Raw genomic sequence first — 26,533 nt, forward strand, 5'->3', positions numbered from 1 at the left:
GAGAAGGACTTGGGGGTACTGGTGGATGAAAAATTGGGCATGAGCCAGCAATGTGTGTTTGCAGCCCAGGAAGCCAGCTGTATCCTGGGTTGCATCACAAGAAGTGTGGCCAGCAGGGTGAGGGAGGTGATTCTGCCCCTCTACTCTGCTTTCATGAGACCCGCCCTGGAGCACCGTGTCCAGGTCTGGTATCCCCAGTGCAAGACAGACGTGGACCTGTTAGAACAGGTCCAGAGGAGGGCCACAAAAATTATCAGAGGGCTGGCACACCTCTGCTATTGAAGACGGGCTGAGAGAGTTGGGGTTGTTCACCCTGAAGAAGTGAAAGCCTTAAGGAGACCTTACTGTAGCCTTTCAATATTTAAAGGGGACTTACAAGAAAGACAGAGAGAGGTTTCTTGCCATGGCCTATAGTAAAGGAGAAGGGGAAACAGTTTTAAACTGAATTAGGGTAGGTTTAGATGGGATACAAGGATGAAATTTTTCACAGTGTGGGTGGCGAGACCCTGTACAGGTTGCCCAGGGAAGTTGTGGATGCCCCATCATTGGAAGTGTTCAAGGTCAGGCTGGATGGGGTTTTGACCAACCTGGTCTAGTGAAAGATGTCCCTGCCCATGGCAGGAGAGTTGGACTAGATGATCTTTAAAGGTCCCTTCTAACCCAAACCATTCTCTGAGTCTGTGGTCTATTTCCATACAGAAGGTTTTTCTCTGTCTTTGAATCACAGTCTCATTTAGGTTGGAAGTGTATTCTTGAGATTCTCTAGTGCAACCCCCCTACTCAGGCAGGTTCAACTACTGTGGGTTTCCCAGGACTGTGTCCAGTTGAGGTTTGAATGTCTCCACAGATGAAGACTCTGAAATCTCTCTGGGTAATCTGTTCTAGTGTTTGAACACCCCCTCACTAAAAATATGTTTCCTCATGTTCAGAACAAATTTCCTGTTTTCTGATTTGTGCCCATTGCCTCTTGGTTCTGTCACTGAGCACCACTGAGAAAACTCTGGCTCCCTTTTCTTCATTCCCTGCCATGAGCTATTTCTACACATTGTAAAGATCCCATTTTGCACCAGGAGGTGCTCTTATGATCCCAGTATGAAAGGCACTCATTCTGTAAGGTATCATTTAAAATACTGTCTATTAGAGCTAACACTGTAAGGAGAGAATAGTATAGGCAGTCTTGCATCCCTTTAGACAGTGGGAGCCCCAGGTGGTGTAGCATTGAATGGGCCACTGATCCACATGCAGCATGTGGGGCAGTCCCTGCCTGTAGCAGAGATTCTCACATTTTGGTCATTCGAGCTATAACAGAACTTTCTTCCGAGGAAACAACTCTGCTCATTATTTCTACTGGCAAACAGAAAGGATGTCCACATGAGAACTTCTCGGAGCACTTGTAGATAAAGGCAAGGCCACGCAAGTGGCGTAGTCGCTGGTACCCCGTGGGAGCTGCCTGCGGGCTCTGTTGCCATGTGCTGCCTGAGTTCATCCTGCGGCCAAGGGAGTTTTGCCGCGCAACCCAGGCTTGGGCTCACTCCAGTTCGCTGTTGTGTGGATCCCTAACACTCTGAGGTACAACAGTCTTCCATTGAGGATCACTGCAGGTCCTCCATGGTCCAGAAAACCTGGTAATCTGATTTATTAGGTGTACTTCAAAGCCAGTGTGCTTGGCTTGGTTTTCTGTGAGCTTTAATGAGAAGTTATTTAATGAGTTGGTATATGCTTGTTTAGATATTTGCCTTTTTTATTTAGTAATAAACAATGCTTAGGACCTTACCACTAACATGAGGAGCAGTAATAGTGTTTGTGAGGTAATAAATAGATGAGGTGCTAACAGAGAAGTGGGAAAACAGTAAATATGGGTTAGACATGAAATATCCTACTTCTAACATTTTAGCTAAGTATTTATTAAATATGTCTGTGTAGCAAGGAGTTTATAATTATTGTTTATATGTCTTTAGGCTGTCACTCAGTATTTGTAGTGTTTGTCATCAACACTGAACAGATACTTTAACTGGCATTTGTTACTTTTTTTTTCAAGTAGTTGCCTGTAATATTTTAAACTACCACACAAGATGTAAAAGATGCAAATATGTGTCTTGTTAATAAGTAGAAAAATCAGTTCTTTTTCATGTACACTGAGGAGAAAAATTTTTTTTTTGATCTAGCAATAAGTTATTTCATATAGTAAAATTAAGTTTTCTTATATGATTTTGACTCAGGTAATTGTTAAAAACAGGGTGCTAGATATCATTTCCAGAGCTTGTATGAAAATTTGCATAGTGCTATATTTACATACATACTGTCATGTTGTAGGCTTAATCTTCTGATAGAAATTTGCTATATGATCTATTCAATATTTTATTGTATAGAAAGTTTTTTAAACTCTGTTTTATAAACACTTGGATTTAAAACTTCCTGGCATGCTTTTGATTGAGCGATCTGAATATAATGCTTCTTCAGCTCCATTTCTGCTGAAATGTATCTTAATAGAAACTGTATCTTACATATTTGCACAGACTGACAATTCTTTTTTCCTTTTCTTTCCATAGGATAAGAAATGGGTTCTTAATCATGAAGATGTCACACTGGGAGAATTACTGGGCAAAGTAAGTAATCAAGTGAGCTAAATAACATTTAAATAAGTATATATTAATCATTAAGCCTATATATTTCCTGTTTGTCTTATCGTTTAAATTACTGTGGCATGCAATTTTTATATCAATTATTTTACTTTAATACACAAGACAGCATTGTGCTTTAAAAAAATGTAAATCACACTTACTGGTAAATTATATAACATGCGTGCTGAAAGTCTTTAACTAGCATTTTCTCTTTTGGAAGGCTTTTAAGCTAACTAGATTTCTATAAAGCATGATGTGGCTGGTTTACTTTGTGTGGCCTTACAAAAAGTGTTGCAAAATATAAATAAAAACATAAACATTTATATTTATGTGTTTATATAAAATTATGTATAAAAATTTAATATAAGATTATTAAATCAGTGTTGAAACAAATGTTTGTTGCTTTTGTATGATTTACTGAATGTTAGGTAACTTCACAATCGTATATGTAATAAATTAATTCTTGTATAGTGTAGTTTATATCACAAATTCTGCTTAGGAGCTGTAAGTCTTAAAATCAGGTAAGCCCTGTACCTCACTTACATTTTTAGCACCTTTGAACCTACAAAAACAGTTGCAAGTGCCACTCTGGACACAATGTTCCAAAAGATTTCCCAAAACCAAAAAAATAGGCTTAAATTGGGAGGAGACAAATGAAAGCAATAGTTGCCTTCTTACTATGATACATACTAAAAGAATTGATAAACTGTTCAAGAAATGGTGGAATTAAATACTAACAGAAAATACTGTTACCCAGGATAAAATCTCTTTGGCAGCATAAGATGACAAAAAGTGTTATCTACTGGTAGGCGGAGCTCTGTCTGCATAAAATACAGGTACTGTGACAGCTTCACATTCTTAAAGAGAATAGTATCAAGGGAGAAAAATAAAGATGTTTCAGACATTAAAAAAGCTCAGTCATGCTAAAAATAAATATGAATTAGCCTTGATAAGTCAAGACAGTTAAAGCAATCTGAAAATTTATTAATTTAGTAAACTGAATTGACAAGTGCATTGCATGTTTTTGGCACAAAGCATTTTTAACATTCAGTAAAGACAACTTAGTACTTAAAAGTGATTACAGAAGAATATGTTCTTTAAAAAATATAGGTTAAAAACTTTATTGGAACACAGTATAAATCTGTTATGCATCCAACTCTAAAAAGGTATAGTCAAACCAGAAAACGTAAGAGTGACAGGACCATCAGCATCCATATGACAAAATGTTAAATAAACTACAGCTGTTCACCATGGAAGTGAGGAATCTGAGGGTCTATAAAATCTTGAGTGGCCTGGAAAAGATGAGGAGGAAAATAATGAAAGCTTAATGCATAAAGGGATGCAAACTTTAGAAAAGAGAAGGATTTTCCTTCACCTCAGGAGTGAATGGTCTGTTTATTTACTCAGTATTAATTCTGTAATACCCCACAAAATGAAAGTTATATGAAAGGAACATATTATATTAAAGATCATGTCTCTAATAATAATTGAATATTTGAAATAAAGAAAATAAGCTTTTTCAATACTTAAATAGTCCTTAAGGTGGGTTCAGCTTTCACTGTTAAATACTTCTGACCAGAAGACTAGAGGAAAAGTGTGTTGGGAGTGACACAGCTTCTTACCTTTGGGTACCTCGTGCCATTTTAGATATTGGAGGTAGTGTCCTGGCTTTAGAAGTGCTCTTTTAGAAGGGCACACTGCTGGCAGAGATCCTATGCCTTGCTTGCCAGCTGTATTTTCCTTGCCCTAGGGTATGTAAAATAATACTGGAAACCTGTGTTTAGGCCTAAATTTCTTCCCTAGTTAGTAACAGCACATTACTATTTTCCATCTTTTTTCCCTTTTCTGTCTTCTTCCTTTGGCAATCTGTACTCAAATGCATGATGTAATGAAATCTTCATCGTGCAGGAAAGAAAAGAAAACATTTCCAGCAGAGTTTGTTGGGTTTTGAAGTCATGTGCAGCCCCAGATACCAGGACACAGAAGTGGAATTCATATGGAAATTTATCAGACATAGATTTAAAACTGAGTTGTATTTATTCTTCAGAAAATACAAAACTTAACTAAAACTATGGGATCTTCAATTTTCATTCTTTTTCTTCTCTTGGTTTTTTTCACTGACACCAGTGTTTTGTTATATACCCCACAATTTCCTTCTTCCTTTGATTTGTGTCCTAATTAATTTTTCTTTGTTTTTATTTAAGTAAAAAATACATCTGATGGAGATTATTCTATGGTCTTTATTATTTCAGTTTTCTTCTATGAAAGGTAAAAAAATAAACAACTTACCCTGGGGATGTGTTGTTGAAGACCTAAAAAATCTGATTGTATAAGGAGCTGCTTCCTAAAGTCTTGTCCAAATGTGAGGCCTTACATACTTGCCTTTATAGAGCAGCACTGAGCTTAGCTTTTAAAAATATCGCAGATCACATAACTTTTTCAGGGCAGACACGACCATACCTTTTTTTGCTGTGGTTTTAATTTATGATCAAAATTAATATTCAGTGTTTTCATTTTTCTTATTTTGCATATTTTCTTTATGTGAGAATGTTCATGTTATTTTGATGTGTTTTCTCCTAGTTTCAAAGATCATCTTTTGGTCTCTTACAGACTGCAAGTTCAAAGTTACTGATAAAATACAATAGTGTGAAAGAGTACAGGAGTAAGAATAATTAAAAAAAAGTACTACTATCAGTGTCTGTTGACTTTACTAAGAGCTTTTATGAGAAAATTATAATTACACAATTAATGGGTTTTTTTCTCTTTCAGCAAGGTTAAAGTAGAACTCATATGCTGTGTCCGTATATTAGATGTACTATGTCTGTGTGAACTACATTGTGTGAGGGGCAGATACTGGAAGAAAACCTCATTTAGCTTCATAAACACATTTCAAAGTTCTGTTCCAGTTACATTAGCTGTCTGCATTATTCTTCTGGGGATTTGTGAAGATTTTGTTTACTTAGAATATTTTTTTCCCCAATTTCAGGGTAATTTTGGTGAGGTGTATAAGGGAACATTAAAGGATAAAACTCCTGTTGCTGTAAAAACTTGTAAAGAAGATCTTCCTCAGGAACTGAAAATAAAATTCCTGTCAGAAGCCAGGTAGGTTCTCTAAATTTAATTGAAAGATATACTTGTGGGGGTTTTTTCAAGTTTTATTACTAGATGGATTTACAAAATCTGACCTTCAGAAAAATTCAAATAAGCAGTAGTCAAACTTTTTCCTTCTTTTCTCTCCCTCAGTACATTCCACAACTGTTGCCCTGGTAACTAAACATAGGCATTTTTAATGTGTGAATGCAATAGCATCTGCACTTGCTGAAACTACCTCTTTGTCAAAGCAAGCTATGCCTATGAAACACAACTTTGTTGTTGTAAGTGCTTCCATTTAGAACTTCTTCTGAGATGTGCCATGAGGATTGCTATAAGAAGACTGGAAGATGCTGTTAATTTAAATGTGATTATAGCAGTAATGAATCCTACCTTACATACATGACTAATAGAGCTGATCAAACGTGGCTAGGTTACTGTATAGACCCAGTTTAGTAATTTCCTCTTTGTAAGAAGAGTTTACTCCGATAGAGATATTTTATGCTGTATCAGGCAGCATGTGATTGCACACTTATTTTTCAAATTACAATCACGCCACAATATGCTACATATTCTGAATGTAGGCTGATGTAGATAGGTAGATTCTGAGACCTCAGGGTAGAGGGGTGTATTGAGATAATTTCACAGTTGTTTAAATTAACTTGCTGCCTCTTGCTAAGAAGCTTCATATGTTTTCATTTTCACTCCCAAACTAGTATGATCAATATGGAGAAGTAAAAGATTCTATCTACATTTAGAGAATGAAGATCAGCCACCATTATCTATTGAATAATTTTAAACAGCTTGTAACTTGGCAACTGCAGAGATGTTTCATTTGTTAAGCAGCCTGCCACTAATGGAGTAGTGTTAGTCTGGGGGAAAAAAAAAAAAGTGTTCTCACTAAATATGTATGTACCAGGTAGGTTAGTATTTTATTCTTGATCCTAGGAGAAAAAGGAGAAGGAGGAGATCCTTTAAGTCAGCAAATAGTAGAAGAAACATTTAAGTTACAATGTCTCTGTAGAATTCTTCCTTGCCCTTCATTTCACTTATAAATCATAGCATGCTGTTTTAGGCTGCAAATATTCTTATTAAAGTACTATGTAAGAAGATGTAAATGTTTTCATTTAATTCCCAAAATTAAAATTGCTGTCTTTATATTAATCTAAAACTTATTGTATTAATTAATCTCTTAAAGTAAAATTGGAATGAGTGTGCTTTTGAGAAGTGCAGCAGGGAAGTGTAGAGGCATGCTGTGCATGCTTTTTTGATGTAGCTCTGCTTCAGGTCCACCACTGAAATGCTGTTTAATTACAAAAGTTCTTGAGAAACTGCAAACCTGTCAGGGCATTTTTCAGTTATATAAGCAAATGTTATGTAGGCAAATGGTAACATTACGGTAAGAATAATATAGTGTTCAATCTTGTTTTATTAGTTAATTGGTATGCCCTTCGTTTCAAACGGAATTATGATTGATCTGTTACATTGATTTTTTTTCTTTATGATAACAGTAATGACATGTTCCATTAAAATAACAGGTTTAAGATATTTTCATACAATATTTAATCAGTTTGTAAATAAAGTTTATTAATATAATAAACTTACTGTGTGTTTTGCAGAATACTCAAACAGTATGATCATCCTAATATTGTAAAACTTATAGGAGTTTGCACACAACGACAACCTATTTATATTGTTATGGAACTTGTTCCAGGTAATTTTTTTCCTTTTTTTTGCAGCAAGCTTTCATAAGTATTGTTTCCATAATGTAAAATGTATTGTTTTCTATTTGTCTTTATCTGTATTCTTATGACTGATCTCAAAAGTCACCTGTGTTGTGAATCTTTGGAAATATTAGGTTCTGCTAGCTTTGGAATGGAGTGAGCTCCACAAATCTGTTGTGAGTTTTTCTGTAGCCATTCAAGACAATAGAATTTGCTGAACTTAGCTCTATCTTCATTTACCTCCTGACAAGATATTACATGGTATGTCCTTTAACAACAGAGTTATATAGTGATGTTAAGATGCTTGTATTTAAAGTAATTTCACACCTGGGTAATGTTTCAGTTTTAATAACTCAGATTTTAGTCATCTTTGGTAATATAAGAGTTTTTTTCTTTACCAAAATATATCATTTAGTTTATGGGTTGCTATTAATTTATTTTTGGAATCTTGAACTGATGTTATTCATCAATGGCTGGAGAGAATTTCAGATTGTTGGGATGATATCAGCTTTTGGGCAATTTTACCTTTTTGTTGGTTTTCTCAGCAGCTGGAAAATGGGGGGTTTGGTAGCCTCCAGTACTGCTTAATATGCAACAGTGTATTTGTTTTATATACCACTGGATTTGCCTTCAAAATTATACAGCAAGCTTTTTTAAGAGCTGTTTCATTCATGACGACTTAGATTGTTTGTAGTTCTTGAGTACTGGCTTTAGTACAAGAGCACTGATGAAATCTTTGACCTATTGGAATTTTCTGCCTTTATTCAATTAGATTATATTAGATTATTTTATTTGTACGTATGATTAACTTCATTAAAATGGAGGCTAAAAGCAGAGTCCTGGGTTTTAAGGCATACTTTGGTAATCAGCTTCTCCAGACATCTCTGAAGATAAAAATAAATCCTGATCTTTTAACACCTTTATCATTCTGGTTCAGGGTTTTCAGAGCCTAGGACAAGTTGTTGAAACATACTAATACAATTCAGGGAGGAATTAGTGAGAACCTTTCTCTGATTCTCATACCTATTTTGCAGTCCGAGTCTATCCAAAAATTCTTCTGTCTCCTGGCTTTAAATTTGCAAGAAACTTCTTAATTCTTATCCTGTTTTGCTGCTCGGTAAATCCTCTGGCTAGCACCCTCATAAACACTGTACTGTGATCAAGCCATCACATTTTTCCATATTCTTTTACACCTTGGCTGACACACCATAAGACTGACCAAATCAGCTAGAAATGATGAGGATGCCAACTCTGAAGAAGTTGGCAGAGGAAAGACAAAACACTTACTTAGATCAGTTCAGAGAAGCTGTGATTCTGATGTTACTGGTTTTCTGTTTTCTAATGGCAAGTTTGGATGAGATTGCCTAAAATAATAATTAGTGGTCTGATTTGATATTTAATGCTGCTGTTTGAAGAATGGAGTAGTGGTAGGCTTGTTGACGTGCACTCAACACTTAACTTTCTCAGTACCTGCTTTGTCTGTGTTTTGTCTTAAATGGGTTCATGCTTGAAGGTGTTTAAGCAGTTTAACTCTGACATTCTTTTTAATAACTAAAAATGACATGTTTTAGCTTAGAATTGTATTCTGTAAATGTATGGCTGAGAGGGCATATAATTAATAAATGTCTGACAGGTTTTTCCCTGAGGAAAAAATTAGAAACATCTCCATAAAACATGGAATTTCTCCTGTGTTTTCTGAGTTCTGTTTAATGTTTGAACTTTTTCTACTGGTTTTGTATCCCAAATACGTGTAGGCTGTACACTTGCTATGTCTTTTGAGACCGCTATGGTGTGGCTCAGTAGCAGCTAGTTCTGCTTTTCATTCCAGGTTCAGATTTCAATTCAGATTCTTAATTTGTTCAGGTATTAAAAATGTATTTTGAAACTTAGCACTTTATGTGGAGAGGTGCTACTCTGTTAGTGATTCTGTCATAAACTGTCTCTGCAGAGAAATCTTTTTCCTCTGTTGCAAATGTAAATGGGATTAAAAACTATGCATCTGGATAAAGTAATCAGTGCAAACAATAGAGAAGGTGGCAGATGCATATTTAAGCATCTGTGCATCTATTGTTACATGGAAAAATAACCCAGATGTTGCCAAGAGATAACAGGGAAATAAAGCAAGTTGTCAGAGACAATTATCCTTGGTAGGTAGATCCCTCTTCTTGGTGTGTGTGTTAACATAACAAGTGACACATGTTCTAAAGTAAGAATCACACTGATAAAGAAATTTCAAGATGGGTGATGTAGCAAGGATTAACTGAAATAATAAATAAGGTAGCAGAGCATGTTGCAGATTCATAGGCAAAGTGAAAAGGTAGATGAGAAATTATATATGTTAATGAAAAAGAACTGTCATTTACTTTCTATTCACTTATTTGCTGTTGGTCATACTGCTCTCACTGTCTATGTCCACCCAGTGTCAATCCATCATAGATTACTCCAGTACAGAAAGACTTGATTATCTTTTTCACAATTCACCACCTGTCAAAAAATAAGGGAAACATCTTAATGTAATGCATATCTGTATGATATAAATCCTCTTTAAGAGATGCATATGTGGAAAAATACATCCTATCTCCCTGCCATTGGCTGGGTTGTGAGGGGCCTAGCCTCTTCTCTTCTCAGTCTTGTCCTGCAGGTCTTTCTGCAGGAACCTCTACAGGTGGGAAGGGGAGGAACATCCTGTAAGCAGAATGTGGCATCTTTTTCTAGAGTTAGTTGGGACAAGGTTACTCTAGTCCTTCTAGCTTCTTGGACAACATCTAATGAGAAAAACAGTCCTTTAAACTGAGAAAGGAGAAGGCTTGAAAAGACAGAACTTGTCTTAAATGTGTTCATGCTTGAACACAAAAACTTACAGTTTTTGTTACTGTAACCGTATTTTTATGATGATACCATTGATGATGATGAACTTAGGATGCTTTATCCACCAGATTGAAAAAATAGGAGTAAGAGTCTTAATGATTTTTAAAAATCAAGCTGCGCATGATTCTTATATTTTAACAAAGATGTGTTTTACAGTTGTCTAATGTCATGGTTTATCCCCAGCCAGCAACTAAGCACCACGCAGCCGCTCACTCACTCCCCCGCCATCCAGTGGGATGGGGGAGAAAATCAGGAAAAGAAGTAAAACTCCTGGGTTGAGATGAGAATGATTTAATAGAACAGAAAAGAAGAAACTAATAATGATAATGATAACACTAATAAAATGACAACAGTAGTAATAAAAGGATTGAAATGTACAAATGATGCGCAGGGCAATTGCTCACCACCCGCCGACCGACACCCAGCCAGTCCCCGAGCGGCGAATCCCTGCCCCCCACTTCCCAGTTCCTAAACTAGATGGGACGTCCCATGGTATGGAATACACTGTTGGCCAGTTTGGGTCAGGTGCCCTGGCTGGGCATGAGAAGCTGAAAAATCCTTGACTATAGTCTAAACGTTACTCAGCAACAACTGAAAACATCAGTGTTATCAACATTCTTCTCATACTGAACTCAAAACATAGCACTGTACCAGCTACTAGGAAGACAGTTAACTCTATCCCAGCTGAAACCAGGACATCTAACAAAATATGCCCAATGACCATCACAACATAAGCTTCTTTCTTGCATTTTAAAGAACGTTTATCAGGCAACTTGCATTTTAATATAGTAAAAAAGCTACTGGAATATTTTCTAAAGAGCTGAGTGCTCCTGTTTTCCAGGTAAGCAACTGGTACTATTGCCCAAGACATATAATAAATAATTTCTCTGAATACAGAGGAGCTTATTTTGCCAATTGTTTATTCTTTGTGACACACATACCACAAATAAAAATCTCAGTAAGTTGTGGTGGCTACCTCCTAATAAGAAACCCCAATCAGTATTCTAAAGAGCATTATTTGGGAGGTGTGTGCTTCTGTTTTGTGTAAGACAGTATTTATTTATTGTATAATTTAGATTTATTATTGCTTTCTAAAAGCTATTATTCTAATTGATAAAAAACATACTAATTAAAATATTCTCTGTCATATATTAACAGAAGCTAAAATGCATGCAGCAACAATATCCTTCATATATACTTGGAAAGTTACATGTATAGAAGGGATGTGACATAAAACTGCCATTCAGGAATTTAGAATCAGAGTTACCAAAAAATAAAATTAATGATTTTTGAAATCCTAAGCAAATTGTTCTGCCTCTGCTCCCCTCAACTTCCCCAAATTGCTAAGATAGCCATTGAAATTGAGTCAATGAGTCCTTAATTTTTTTTCTTATAAATATTTAATATATTTGAAAGTTAACAGAGTTCTATAGAAAAATCTTACTTGCAGGCTTAAGTTATGCTAGCTAGCTGCTGTGAAAAAGCAATTTAGCAAAGCAAGGGGTTTCAAAATGTTGATTTGTGATTGCATAATGGATAAATTTGTAATAAACTTTAAAGCACTCTTGCAAATAATTCATTTTATTCTTTTTTACCTAAATGACATTGAAATATTAACTAAAAATAACTAGTGCCCAGATCCTTACAAGGACCCAATGCTGAAGTTACTGTGTGGCTTCTCAACTACCACGTAATAAAAATTAACCTGAATTTTACAGTGGCAAAGTTTTTTGTCTGTGAATTCTTTAGTAGACTAGGAACACAGAAAATAACTCTCTTTGGAAATGATCTTTGTTACAACATTTTGTTAATGGAGAACTTCTCATAGAGATTTCCTCTTCTTGTTTGGTAGTTATGACTTTTTCTCTCTGACAACTGTAGTTACCAGTTTGAAAATACTAAGACTGCTAGAAAGATAGAAAATTTGAGAAGCGCAATACCCATGCATTTATATGCTCATTTTTTGCATGCATTTTGTGTTCCTGATAGAAATTGGACTTCTGTTTCTTTTTTGCTGTACGCTTACCTTTGCTCATATTTTCTGATTTCATATTGCTAGCTTCTACTCTTCACATTCTATTAGGACTCTTTATTTAGGATGGGCCTGAACAATGTATATGCGCATGCCTTCTGCACTCACGTGGTAAGTCAGATGTGCTGCTTTCTAGGTACAGACCCTCAAGTAATCTCAGCTCCCTAGGCACGTGGTGTGATGTCTTGAGCCAGAGAGCACATGGTATGACATCCAGAATTAGTGTAATTTCTTGTAGAGTTCTCTGCACAGTGAGCCACACCATCTAATTTGTTGAGCATTTGCTGATCTTCTGCATAGCATATGCACAGTAAGTAGGATGCATCCAGTGGAAGACTGTGTTCTAATAGTAAGCTGTTATTCAGATAAGGAGCCTGTAAACTTGGTTTATGACCCCGGGCTTTAGCTTAGAGCAATACTTTGAGAGAATGCAGCGTGTAAAGTCTCCCTGCTGATTCTGACTCCAGTGAGGCTACTGAATAAAGAAAAAGAGTATTTGACTGCCAGTTTCTTCTTCTGTCTCCACTGCCCAGGAGCAGATTTCAGATGCTGTGTTAGCACATAGCTGATAAGAACTCCATGCCAAAAAGGCATGTTTTATTTTACAATACAGTGAAGTAAATCTTGCTGTAATTGCAGTACCATGCAGTGAGTTTTAAATCCTGCATTGAAGGAATAGAAATTATTCAGATCAGCTCCAGGAGAAGCAGAGTACAACTCTCAAGCAGATGTATACTGCCCAAGTACTTTCAAAAGTTCTGCTTAGAAAAATTATAATATTGGTACCTGTTAGTATTATGAAGAACTCTGATAATCATATAGGTTGCTATTCTTCCTTTTTTTTGTACTACTTTATATTGAAATTTTGGCTAAGATGGTTTGATAAGGTTTGTTGCAAAGGTGGTATTTGATGGAGTTGTTTTTTCTGGTATCTTCTGATCTAAAAACATGAATACTGCATTATTTCATAGTGTAATACAGTAACTTTTTAATAATCTGTTGTGATACATTTAGAGTATTCAGGTTATCCTAAGAAAGACAGAAGAAGTTCAAGTGAGAATTGCTAATGAATTGCAGGAAAAGAAACCCCGTATGTTGTGATTTGAAAAATGCTTGATGTTAGTATAGAGCCATGAGTTTGTATTGTCATGTGGACTTGACCAACCTGATTGAAAAGTAGTGTGGTAAAGGTGGGATGCTGGTCTTAAAATTGTTTGGTGAGGGTTGCTGCATATTCGAGACTGTGAATGCAGTCCTTCACTACAGGAATTTGGTAAAGCAGATAAGCCTTTGTCAGGGATGGTTGCCAAAATGAGGAACAGCAGAACTTTGTGTAAAAGTATGGTTTGTAGTACAGTGTAAGGAAGCATGTAACTTTCTGTGATGCCACATCAATCTAAAAAACTGAGCATTTTACTCTCTTTTCTGGGTTATTTTATTCATTTTTCTTTGCTCTGTGCCTGTTTTCCCAGTGGTTTTTTTGTGCTTTATCCTGTGTTGTTGACCTTAAAGCTGAAGAAAGGGAGGTAATTATGAGGAGCTGCTTTGGTATTCAGAACAGGAAAAGAACAATTTGCTGGTGTCTCTTAAGGCCACACAGGGCATAAAGGAGTTTTCATAACAGTTCATTTTTAGAAAATTTAGATGATGATCAGAGAGACTGCCTGGAACACTGCTAGCATTATCTGTAAGCTGGCCAGAGTCCAGACTGATAACCTGAGACAAATGGATGCTGGATTTTGATAGGGTGTAGAGAAGATTATCAGGAAAATGGTGAAGGGCTTGACAAAAACTGCTTCCTGTTCTTTTCTCCTTTCAGAGTGAACTCAGCATCTTTTCATGGAAAAAGACAGGAAAAGAAGAAACTAGAATACCCTTCTCTTTTGCCCTTCCTCACTATATCTTTCTGGTCCCAACTTCTCTCTTAGTGATCATGGAACTTATTATCATATTTCTACTTGGAGAATAAGGGATTTTAATTCACTGAAACACTCCAGATCACTTAACTGTGTTTTCAGCTGCTCTTAATTTATCATGCAGTCTCCCATGTAGTCAAAAACAAATTGCGGGAGTCCCTTTAAACTTTGAATGTTTTTTTTCTCTTGCTAGGTTTAGGGGAGAAAACAAATCAAAATCAAATGTAATCTGTAAGATGCAGAAAGCAATCCCAAGCCACAAAATTCTTTCTTCTTCTTTATGTTCATTTCAATCAACTCGAATTTTAGCTTGCCCTGAAAGGAGAATTTAATCTAGAGATAGGAACTTGGCATGTTCATGAACTGTGTGTTCTATAGTGGGGCGTTTTGTGTAATCCTGTGGTGCAGATACCACTTCATGCAACTATTTCAGCAGTTTATCTTGTATAACCTTCAAAGGTACCTGTGTCTCTCCAGCAAAAAGAGTCTGCACAGGTTGTCAAGATAAACACCATCATCACGCCTGCACCAGCTCTCTCGGGAAGGATTTGTCCAATTGACAGTAGATGCAAAAATCTGTAGATGTTCCAATGATTGATTCAAGGTAGTAGAAGGAAACTTGCAGTCACATTTTTTGTGACCTAATCCTTTTAGCTGTTGGACTGTTTATTCACAAGCTGATAGCCTACTTTCTGTTTCAGGTTTTTATATATTTAAACATTTTTATAATCAACATAGTTAAAATTACATCTCCAGAAATATTTTGAAATAATTTTCTTTTTGCTAAGTCAGGCATTCAAAAATAAGCAATTAGAGAATCTGGCTTATCTGTTGAGTCTTAATTTAGCTTCCTCTAGCATATATGTTATGATAATATAATAAATTATGAGGATATTACATATTAAAATATTATGAAAACTAGGTCTCCTTTCATACAGTTCTGAACAGTTTCCCAGGAGTTGTTTCTTGTTTCCAAATCCATTCTGTGGCCATAGACCTTATTTAGTCTATTCTATCAGTGATCTGTTCTGAGTGTGGTTCCCACACCCCCTCCCCAGTGGGCATTTCTGGACATTTTTTATTCTAATACTAAATTTGATAATGGATACATGGTTGCAAAAAAAGCAACTCCCTACTTAACTGGACACAGAGTTTGTGTTCCTCGTTTTATTTAGGCTTATGCTGACATACATTAGAGTAGATTTGCTGAAGACTTGCAGCTGGAAACAGGTTGAGCTACGCTTGTACATATAAGCAGCTATGAAAACATCCAGTAATCTAATAGTACGGGAAGGTTGTCTGAATTAGGTTTCAACTATGTATGTTTGGCTTCATATTTCACATATAGACATATGTAGCTAGCTTTCAAAGTGGAGTTCAGCAAGGTCGTAATATCCATCTTTGCAACTGGATAAGGTAACCTGTTCAGATTTGTGCTGAATCATTTGTGATGCAAATTGCCTATGCCATTGATGCAGAAACAATTCAGAGGTGACAGGTTTTATTTGCTCAGGTGCAGCACTGCTTGATTTCAGCCACACTGGCTCCCAGGCACGTTCAGAAAGAGTATAGCCATTTCTGTAGTGCCTGTAACAGGATCTGATAAGCCATTCTTAAGCCAAGCTCTGGGGTTACCTCTGCATCCTGTTCATGCTATCCTACCTGCAGCTGGGTTTGGTCCAGTTTGGCTTACTCACTCCATCTCTTCTGAAATTAAGGTGACTCCGTTGCTACTTTCTGTATGTTAGAGCACTTTTTAATTCCACAGGGCATATTAGATCAGAAGCATTTGCCAATAAAGCACAGTATTGTGCCTGACCTATCAGGCCCTCTTTTTGTCTTTTGTTGGAAAAGATGGCTACACAGCATGAAGTGGAGAAACACCTACAGATCCGTTATAGCTGGTGCTAAGGTAGAGCTGGTACAACCTTCTATATCTTAACTGACTTTTATGGTATTACTCTTATTTTCTGTATGTAGTGATACTTTAGGGTATAGCACCAAACCACAGCTGACTCCATGTACTTCTGCTGTTAGTTGCACCGAAGCCAACAAGCCCATTTATAACCAAAGTCTCAGTGCTGAGACTGAGGTATGTATAATTTATTTTTCGATGTGATGTATGATATCCATATTATCTGAGCTTTTCTGCTAAATGAATTATCATCTTGAATAAAGGGGAGTTGTTGCTAAGACTAGCTGAAGTATGTGTATGCTATGGCTTACCTGAGCCTAAGGTTAGCCCTGCTGTCTCTGAGGTGCAGCTGTTTTCATACACAGTCCTGGAATGCTGATCGATGCTGAAAAAAATGTTAACTTTTAGTTTCACATTATGTGATTCAGCTGCTGTGTTTTCTACTTTGTATCATGGGTTTTTTTCTGTTTCCTTCTTCTAGAGGTAGTGAGATCTCTACAGTGACCATTCAGGTTTTTTCAAATTGCTTCTCTTCAGAGATGCGTTAAAACTTTAATAAAGCTTTGCATGATCTGCCACATGGGTTGTATTGTGCATCCTCAGTAGCTGACTTTTGCCAGCAAATTTCAGACCTGTGTCCTATCTTACAGTCACATCCTGAATCTTTACTGCATGCTGTCAAAATCAGTGCAACCAAAAAAAACCTGTCAGTCACATTATAGACAAATTCAAATTAGAGATAAGGTGCAGATTTTTAACAGTGATAGTGACTGTCTGGCTTTGAGTTCCATTCAGTTCTTCTTTTTTTGTCTAGTCAGATAAGTTATCTGGCTCAATACCCAACTGTTGCTAAAGCCACCTTCTGTCTACCCTACTGTTTCTCTTCACACAAATATGTCCCCTGTCTGTTTCTCTAATTTTTGTGTCTTAATTTATCCTTTCCTCTTGCATTCAGCTAAGCTTCCAGCTTCCGTTTTTCTTTGTCTCTGCTTCTCTGCAATGTGCCATGCTTCTACTTCTGCCACCTCTCTCTTGTTGGGCACATCACCCTATGAACCAGACAGACACCCTCCCATGGATTCCTTCTCTCCATATATATGTCGAACTTCACCCTCTCCCTCCCAGCCCTCTTGTAGTACACATGAACATGCACACATACAGACCCCATTTCTTCTTCCTCTCTTCCCTTCTTCTTAGTTTTGTACGTTCATGTGTGCCTCTGCCGCCCTATTTGCTGTGTGGTTCCCAGCTGTGAGGATATTAGGAGGAGAGGGGGAACTGTCAGATTCCTTTGTTGGGGTGCAGGTGGTGGTAATTAAAAATTCCTTTTACCGTAGAGCTTCTCTATTTGATAAAACAAGACCAAAGCTCCACTATACATTTTTCTTTTATTGTAACATTTGAGACCAGAGTTTGATTTTATCTTTTCAAATATTTTAGGCTTTGATGATACTGTATTTTGTATCAAAATTGTACAAAAATAAATCAGCAAGTAGATGAAACTAGAAAATCTGTTTGAAAACTGAATAAAAACAACCAAACATTAATAGTCAGCAAAGTGTTTTGGTAGCTGCAAGAACTTCTGTATGCATCTTACTTCTTTAGTTTTATTTGTTCGTATTCCTTCACATTATTATTTTTGCTTTACCTAGAACAACTTTCAAGTTAAATATCTATTATTTAATGTGTCTGCATTTAAAAAATGTTCATTGTTTTTCTTTAGATTAAAAAAACCCTGTTCTTTATGTATGTTCTGTTTCACATGGGCTATCACAACTTTGGAATCCTTTTCAAGGCTAGTGATTATTGTTTTTAACCATAGTACAATTATAGGATTTAATGAAACAAAACTGAATGGAAGACTTCCTGGGGGAAGATGATTCTCCTTTTAGTTAATTTCTGAAGTAGGTTGTATCTACCCATTCATAGTCCTATGTCCTCATAGCCACAATACCAAAACAGAGTCCACGTAGTCTGGGCAGGATTATTTTGTGCAGCACACAGGACAAGGGTTGCTGGCTATTGATGTCTCGCTGTGATTTCTGGTTTCTTCTTGAGAGATCATAGAATCATAGAATCATAGAATCATTTAGGTTGGAAAAGACCTTCAAGATCGTCGAGTCCAACCATCAACCATGCCCACTAAACCATGTCCTGAAGTACCCCATCTACTCGCTTTTTGAATACCTCCAGGGATGGGGACTCAACCACTTCCCTGGGCAGCCTATTCCAATGTCTGACAACCCTCTCAGTAAAAAAATTTTTCCTAATATCTAGCCTAAATCTCCCTTGCCGCAACTTGAGGCTGCTTCCTCTCATCCTATCTCCAGCCACCTGACAGAAGAGACCAGCACCCACCTCACTACAGCCCCCCTTCAGGTAGTTGTAGAGTGATAAGGTCTCCCCTCAGCCTCCTTTTCTCCAGACTAAACAGCCCCATCTCCCTCAGCTGCTCCTCATAAGACTTGTGCTCCAGGCCCCTCACCAACTTGGTTGCCCTGATGATCACAGACTTGGTTTTGGACAGGCTTTATGCCATTTGGGAATAAGTAGTTAATGTGGTAGGATCATTGGCTGCACACTCTAGCTTATTTGATCCACCTTAAATCTAAGGTGAAGTTGCTAATCATTGTCAGTATTTTCCTCATGTTGAATATCACATGTCTATAGTCTGCCATCCCGTTAAAAGGAAGTGACACAGTACATATAATGTGTTGTAACCTTTGTCTCAACTTCATTTTATAGTAGTTATTGTGCTAGTGAGTCATCTCCATTGTGGTCTACTCACAGGTCTTCTGCTAAAAAGTCATCTGCATTGCAGTCCCAGTGCAAGCAACATCTTCTCTGTGTTTACCTGTTTGTTGTTTTTTATCATGTCCTTGGCTGTCAATGCACACCATTCTTTTAACTCTTGGGTTTTTCTTTGATCTTTTGTTTTCTAATACATGCATTTCCACTGATACTTCATTACTACCTTTGTTACTATTACTATAGCAAAACTTTGCATGATTATAGCAGCTTTTGTTTGCTTTGCTTAACAGAAAAAATGAAGTTCTAACTGGATTTCACATAAGTACTCTGTAGGCAGTTGAAAAACCTTGGGCTTATTTACAGTTTCTGTTACTACCTATATAAAATTTAAAAAAAAAAAAAAGTGAAAGCTCTGCATTGCATACATACAAATGATCCATTAGTTGAAAAGTGAAGGCACACTATTTTAAGGAAAATGAGTGCTTCAGCATTTCTAAACCCTTACATTTTTAATAGTTTGTCAAATAACTGCTTACTTTCTTAAAAAACTATCTTCTAGAATTGCTACAAATGCATGTTTACTATTTTAAATTCATAGTTTTAAGTAGATGTGTTTGGGTTCATTTTGTTGATAACGTATATGGGATTGAGATACTGGGAAATAAAGAAACTCTAAATTTCTTTCTGTACGTTAGACAAAAGAATAACCATATGAATCCTCAAATTCATAAATACTTAAATACAGGTGCAGATAAAGGTCATTTAAATAATATTATAATAGCTTGTAAAATAATTATGAATATTGAATCATGGAGCTCATCTCTGTTAGGTGACCATTAAGTGGTATGGCCAGAAGCATGCTGCATCTGCATGATTAATGTGTGTATAAATATAAGAACAATTAAGTGGACTCTTTAAACAAACTGCTACTTAACAAGACTGTTTAGTAAAGGAAATTCTCCCACTTTATTAAAACTTATATGTAAGTAATAATATATATAATTCCATATCATTCTTAATAATTGCTATTAACACATTTATTAATATTTGTATGATTATTGTGTATAACATTATTAAAATGGTGTGATACTATATAGATATAATATATAAATAATGTATGTCTATATATCTAGATTTCAATAAGGGGGACATTTCCCGCCATAATTTCAAAACTATATTTTAGTTATGTTCAGTGTCAGTACTTATTATCAAAACAATGCCAAGAGTGCCTAGAACAAGTAGGTAGGTACCATTTTGGGCACCAGCTCAGGAGAACACTGAAGTATGTACTCACAGTTGATTGTAAATGCCATTAAAGTCAGACATTGCCATAATTAAATATTTTGTAAATGGATTTAACATATTTCAGTGCTGTTTCTTCTATTCTGATTTCTTCTCATAGATCACTGATAGTTTTTTTTTCTCTTGCAAAACATTAGCTTACTTTGTGTGTGCCATTAAGTGAACTGTTATATTGCCATAAGATACTACTTAACATACAGCATAAAGTTTATGCTCTAAACTATGGCCAACACTAGGAGATGCTGCTATGTGGTATTTTTGCCCTCTTAAAATTTCTGCATGTAATGAGAAATAGTTCACATTCACATGAAGGACTGTTTTCAGGAATCCAATTATAGCAGGCTACTCTCATAGAGCTTCTGCTTATGTATACATTTTATCATCTACTTGGTAAAATAATTCTATCATATTAGGCAGACACTCCAGTACTGTTATTTATCCTCCTGTAAACCCAAAACAGGGAGTTGATTTCTGCTTGGTGATAATACTATAATCGTCTAATTATTTCTGTAGTACTTAGAGTGGTTGGAGCAAACCTCATTTCCTGCTGCTGTTGTGTGCCATTAACTGGAGTAACAAGTAGCCCTGTAGAACACAATGGAAATTCCACATATAAGAGAAAGCATTACTTACTATTGTGTACTCATCTAGTTTTGTTTCAGTTGTTTCATAGCCTTAATTGGTCTGTTTATTTCATTTCTATCAACAGCTATTATATTGGAGATAATGCTCTGACACTATATGCTGCAAATAGTGAATTAGGGCGTTTTATATTTAAACTTGTTTTAAGAAGCACGTTAAAATATTATGTAGCCCTCTATGCTGAAGGGTTTGTAGTGAAATCCTCTTTAACTCAGCTTTGAAGGTATTCATGTGGTTGCTTTCCTATGAAGATGAATAGCTGGAACATTGGCCACAGTAGACAGTAAAAGTCAGAATTTACTAGTAATTCTGTTAGTTAAAGGACAGACACTTAAGCCTGTGTTGGTATCACAATGATGAGGATAATCAGATTTAACCTTAAGTTACATATCTTGCACAGAATGAGATGTATATCACTATGCTCTTCTATTTTGTCTGCAACTAATAGTGCTTTCAAATCGATGTTGAACAGAGTATTTAAAAGACATTTTTGTCATCTCTGTGTAAGGACAGATACAAGAAGACAGAACTGCTAGCGAAAACATACCTTTGCTGACTTTTTTCACTATTGAGACTCTGAGACAGATTAAGATAATTTTAATAAAACTGTGTTTTGATGACAGGCATAAAATACACTGTATACAGCTCAAGTATACTGTGCTGGTTTTGCTCAAAACTCTAGAAGTTCATACCGTACATGCCAAACACTGAAAATTAGCAGGTCTAAATCACTTCCTGATGGTATGATTGCATTGGGAAGTTACAGGCTTGTGTTCTGCGAGTTTCATATACTCTGATGTAAGGAGCTGAGCAGCTTTTAATCCTGTCCAGAAATGAACTGATGAAAATTAGGATCTTAATCTGATTGCCTGAGCATATTAGAAACAAATTTATAACATGTATTGTTTCTAAATTTTTTAATGGATATGGTTAGCTTTTCTTTTGATACCTTGTTGTCTTTAATGGCTTGTTATTTGAGAACAGATTTTTTACTGTTGATTGTGGAGAGCAGTAACTCATTTGTAGAAAGAGTTTATACAAATTGTGAGGAATATGAATTTAGACTCACACCAATGTTGTTATAACACTTTTTATAAATAGACCTTTCTTACCTAGAACTTGTTTGTTCACCTTTAGTATGGCTGTGTGAGAAGGTATCTTGTTTTTTTTTTTCATGTATCAAACTGAGCTTATCTGTCTTTTCAGTTCTTCATGCAGTAAGTTGTTAGAAATTCTCAGTCTTCAATTTTGGAACATTGATTGATCAAGGGTAGGGGTTTTTTAGGATGGTCTTATATGTTTTTTCTGTAAGCTTCCTTGATTTACTGTTCTCATTCAAGTAATGCCACAATTTGTCAAAATTGGAAGACTTTCACATTTATAAAGGCATATAATCATACTTACTAATTAAAAGATGATTCCTATGTACAGAGCAGTGAGTTCTCAATATATAAACAAAATTATTTTCATCAGTTTGTTTTTATGTATTGGAGGGGAGAATTGCTTCAAAATTATTGTTAACTGTCTGCTATAACCAGAATAATTCTGTTTACATGCGTAAGAAATGACACATATTTCAATGGAGTGTTTATCTTCCTTCTCTCTGGCAATACCTATTTTTTGCCAGTTACCAGACTATGTCAGTAACCTCTCAGATTAAAGGAAGGGTGATTGTTACCCAGTCCAGTTTGCAATAGTATTCTGTTCTTTTAAGATTCATCAGAATTTAAAATTCAGTACCCCAAGATTCACCCAGTCAGGCTTTGGAGATTTAATGTGTGTAACTATCTTTTGTAAAACAGAAGGTATTTCAAACTGGCTTTAGAGTCAAGGGCATCCAGTCAGCTCTTGATTTTCCATCTGTGTGTTACCCAGCATGGGAGTGAAGGGCATTGTGGGCTCCGTGCATGCCAGCAGCACTATTGGTGTACTTGGGATGCAGTATTTGCTTGCTCACCTGAGGGGTTCTGGTTGGCCCAAATGAGAGCATTCACTGCTTTGTGAGTAAAAAAGATCACTCACCTTTGCTTTCATCCTTGCACTTTAACAATGTGTTCTGGCAGTCTAATTTTAAATACATAGATGATCCATAGTTTTGGATTATGTGGTTGATACAAACCCTTTGTTACTCTTACAAATTGAAAATAGACTATATATGCCCTAAACACACTCTGTTTTGCTGTTACATGCACTGCTTTTTAAAAACTGCCAGAAATTTGTCACTGAAGAAAGAATGTATTGGATAATTTTATTCACCTATTTAATTAGAATCAGAACATTAAGAAAATTGGAGGTTCATAACTAGTGATGTACCCCAGGGTCAATACTGGGTCCAATACTGTTTCACGTCTTCATTAATGATCTGGATGGTGGGGCAGAGTGCACTCTCAGAATATTTGCTGATGACACAAAACTGGGAGGAAGGGCCGATACACCAGTCCTGCTGCCATCCAGAGGGACCTGGACAGGTTGGAGAAGTGGGCTGACAGGAACCTCATGCAGTTCAACAAGGGGAAGTGCAAAGTGCTGCACCTGGGGAGAAACAACCCCAGGCACCAGTACATGCTGGGGGCTGCCCAGCTAGAAAGCAGCTTGGCAGATAAGGACCGGGAGGTCCTGGTGGACACCAAGTTGAACGCGCACCAGCAATGTGTCCTTGCGGCAAAGAGGGTTAATGGTATCCTGGACTGCATTAGAAGTGTTGCCAGCAGATCGAGGGAGGTGATTCTTCCCCTCTGCTCAGCACTGTTGAGGCTACTCTTGGAGTACTGTGTCCAGTTCTGGTCTCCCCAGTACAAGAGAGACGTGGACATACTGGAGGGCCACCAAGATGGTGAAGGGACTGGAGCATCTCTCATATGAGGAAAGGCTGAGGGAGCTGGGACTGTCCAGCCTGGAGAAGAGAAGGCTTGGGGGGATCTCATCAATGCATATAAACACCTGCAGGGAGGGTGCCAAGAGGACAAAGCCAGGCTCTTGTCAGTGGTGCCCAGTGACAGGACCAGAGGCAGTGGGCACGGACTGAAACACAGGAGGTTCCCTCTGAACATCAGGAAACACTCTCACTGTCCGGGTGACCGAGCTCTGGCACAGGTGGCCCAGGGAAGTTGTAGAATCTCCCTCCGTGGAGATATGCAAAAGCCATCTGGGAATGGTCCTGGGCACCCAGCTCTAGGTGATCCTGCTTGAGCAGGGCGTTGGAGCAGATGACATCCAGAGGTCCCTGTCAACCTCAACTATTATATGATTCTGTGAAAATAGAGGGGTTTCTGGCTTTCCTGTAAAATTACTGTGTTTACAAAAAAAGGAATCAAGCAAAAATTGAATCAGTGGGTTTTATTTATGGTTTATCAGGTGTTTATTTTCTGGGAGTTTTCATTAAGGGACACCCTATGAAGCCATCATATCCTGATCATTTGTGCTAAAAGCAAGATGAATAAACAAAGCAGTTGGCCGTTAAAGTGCTAATCCAGTTTACACTTACTCCAACTTAATATTTGAAGAGTATTGGAGTTACACTTCATAACCGCAGACTTTTTTCTTTAATATTCTCTTATTTTATTTCTTACACTATGAAATATAAATAGAAATGGACTCCTAAGAAAATCCCATATGAAACTTTTAATACATAGTGTCTTCTCACACTGCTAAGAAAGGCAGTACATAAAATTGTGTAACAGTATATTATTTGCAAAGTGACAAGAAACAAAGACCGGAGCAATGGCTGGCTACACACTAGCAAATAAATACTCTGATGTGGAAAGCTCTACCACATTGATTTTTTGTCCTTGCCTGCAACAATAAAATATATTTTAGAAAAAAGTCTTTATTAATAGAGTTATATCAATCAGAATGTGGCATTGCAGTGTTTATATAATGTCTCTTCTGCTTATCTTTGTTCTAAATCAGTTCTTCAGAAACTTTTTTTACAAACACAAATTCCCTTTTGGAAATAATCCACGCTGACCCCTTCCCCTCCTCAGACAACAGGACAGCAGCTTTGTTCCTCCAAGGAAGAAGGCTGTGAAGTCACAGTAATAGTTGTTTATGTTCAACTGCCAGTGTCTAATACGCAGTTAACATTGCCCAAGAACTAAAACACTTTGTTACCCCTCCAAACACATCAGTGTGGAATTTAAGAAACACCACTGCAAATGATCAATTAAAAATTAATTACTCTCATGTAACTAATAGGACCTAACCTCTTTATTCACAATTTTTATAAACACCTACAGCAACCATTCTGTGATTAGAGAAATATATTTATCACAAATTATCAATTATTTTTGTCAACAATTTTCATATAAGTCTGTATTTAATGTACACTGGTGAAGATTTTGGGTGTATCAAAAACATGGTGTGCAGCTTTCACTTTTAAGCACCTAGTATTTAAGGGGAGTTAGGGAAACTGCATTTTGAAAGGTGAGTTCCTTCCTTTTTCTTAGGCTAGCCTCAAACTGACAGGTTGAGGAGAGCATCTAATAGCTGCATTTTGTTTGGTCTCATACCCCTAATGAGAGATAAATGTGAGTATCCTGTCTGTTGTGTCTTACTGTCCATCTGTCTGTTTTTCTAGGAGGTGATTTCCTGTCCTTTTTAAGAAAAAAGAAGGATGAGCTAAAAACGAAACAGTTGGTAAAATTTTCATTAGATGCTGCTTCTGGTATGGCATATCTTGAGTCTAAAAACTGTATACATAGGTAAGGAAGATTTTTTTTTTCTCACTATTGTAATTTGGATCATTGGAAATGCTAGCTCTTAAGTGTATATGGTGCTTATTATCAACAGGAGTGACCCCTACAGTTTAAAAAAAAAGACTACACTTTTTCTGAAAGAAGGTCATTATTGTTTGTCTAATTCAAAACTGTTCTGTTCATTTGGGTAAAAATAAGTACTACATTATTTGATCTGTATAGTTTGTTGCTATTAATGCGAGTTAAAAATTATTTTTTTCACCATAATAATTTGCATTATAAGGAGCATAATTCGTATGGTGACAATGTATCATGGCAAAAAGCAATCTGTGAGGCTTATAGCCTGTCTGATACACGTACTTGCATGGCCAACAAAGAAGTTAAGTTACGTTTGATGTGTGTTTCAGAAGAATCCACTGGTTTCTCATATAATAAAGGGAGAAAAACTAGAATTCTGTATGTTAAAATATTAATTGCCTGGACTGCTTTCTCTAAAATATAGAAGATTATCAGGCATTATGCTCTTGGAGTACCTTATTTCTATTCCTACCATTCCTTTTTGTTGTTTCTTATCCAGTTTGATTGTGCCATGGTGCTGCTTAGACTCAGTTTATGTCAAAGGAAATGTGCTTAATTTCCACGTATTTTTCTCTGAGAATATCACAGTATATACCGTGCTACAATGATATAGCTGAAATATGAGAAATAAACATGATGATAACCCACTTTACAGAAAAATTATGAAGAACCAAGTTTTCATTTGTAATATTGATGACTTCCGCTTTGTGTTGTAGAACATTTGTAGGTGAACTGTGTGCCACTTCACTTACGTAATCAGGCCATTTGATATTTAGCACTGTTCTGATGAATGCTGTTATTGGAGTCCTGAGTGGCATTTCTCTTAGATTTTTATCAACAGTGAATTGTTCAGCTGCAATCATGCAGGTCAAGGAGTAGATTTATCTTTAAAAACATTCT

General features: G+C 36.5%; 1 protein-coding gene across 6 annotated transcripts in view; it reads left to right on the plus strand.

The window, feature by feature from the left end:
* Nucleotides 1-26,533, plus strand: part of FER (FER tyrosine kinase) — a 196,135-nt gene that overhangs the window by 117,973 nt on the left and 51,629 nt on the right. For 5 of the 6 annotated variants that reach the window (XM_069775943.1, XM_069775947.1, XM_069775944.1 and 2 more), the window contains 4 exons: nucleotides 2,550-2,606; nucleotides 5,608-5,723; nucleotides 7,331-7,425; nucleotides 25,438-25,561. In XM_069775943.1, the coding sequence (XP_069632044.1) occupies nucleotides 2,550-2,606; nucleotides 5,608-5,723; nucleotides 7,331-7,425; nucleotides 25,438-25,561 (392 nt within the window). Of the gene's footprint in view, nucleotides 1-2,549; nucleotides 2,607-5,607; nucleotides 5,724-7,330; nucleotides 7,426-25,437; nucleotides 25,562-26,533 lie in introns of those variants that run through there. The other variant, XR_011323162.1, reaches the window with a different exon arrangement.

This window comes from Haliaeetus albicilla, chromosome Z (assembly GCF_947461875.1).
Source record: "Haliaeetus albicilla chromosome Z, bHalAlb1.1, whole genome shotgun sequence".
Classification (NCBI taxonomy): Eukaryota; Metazoa; Chordata; class Aves; order Accipitriformes; family Accipitridae; genus Haliaeetus; species Haliaeetus albicilla.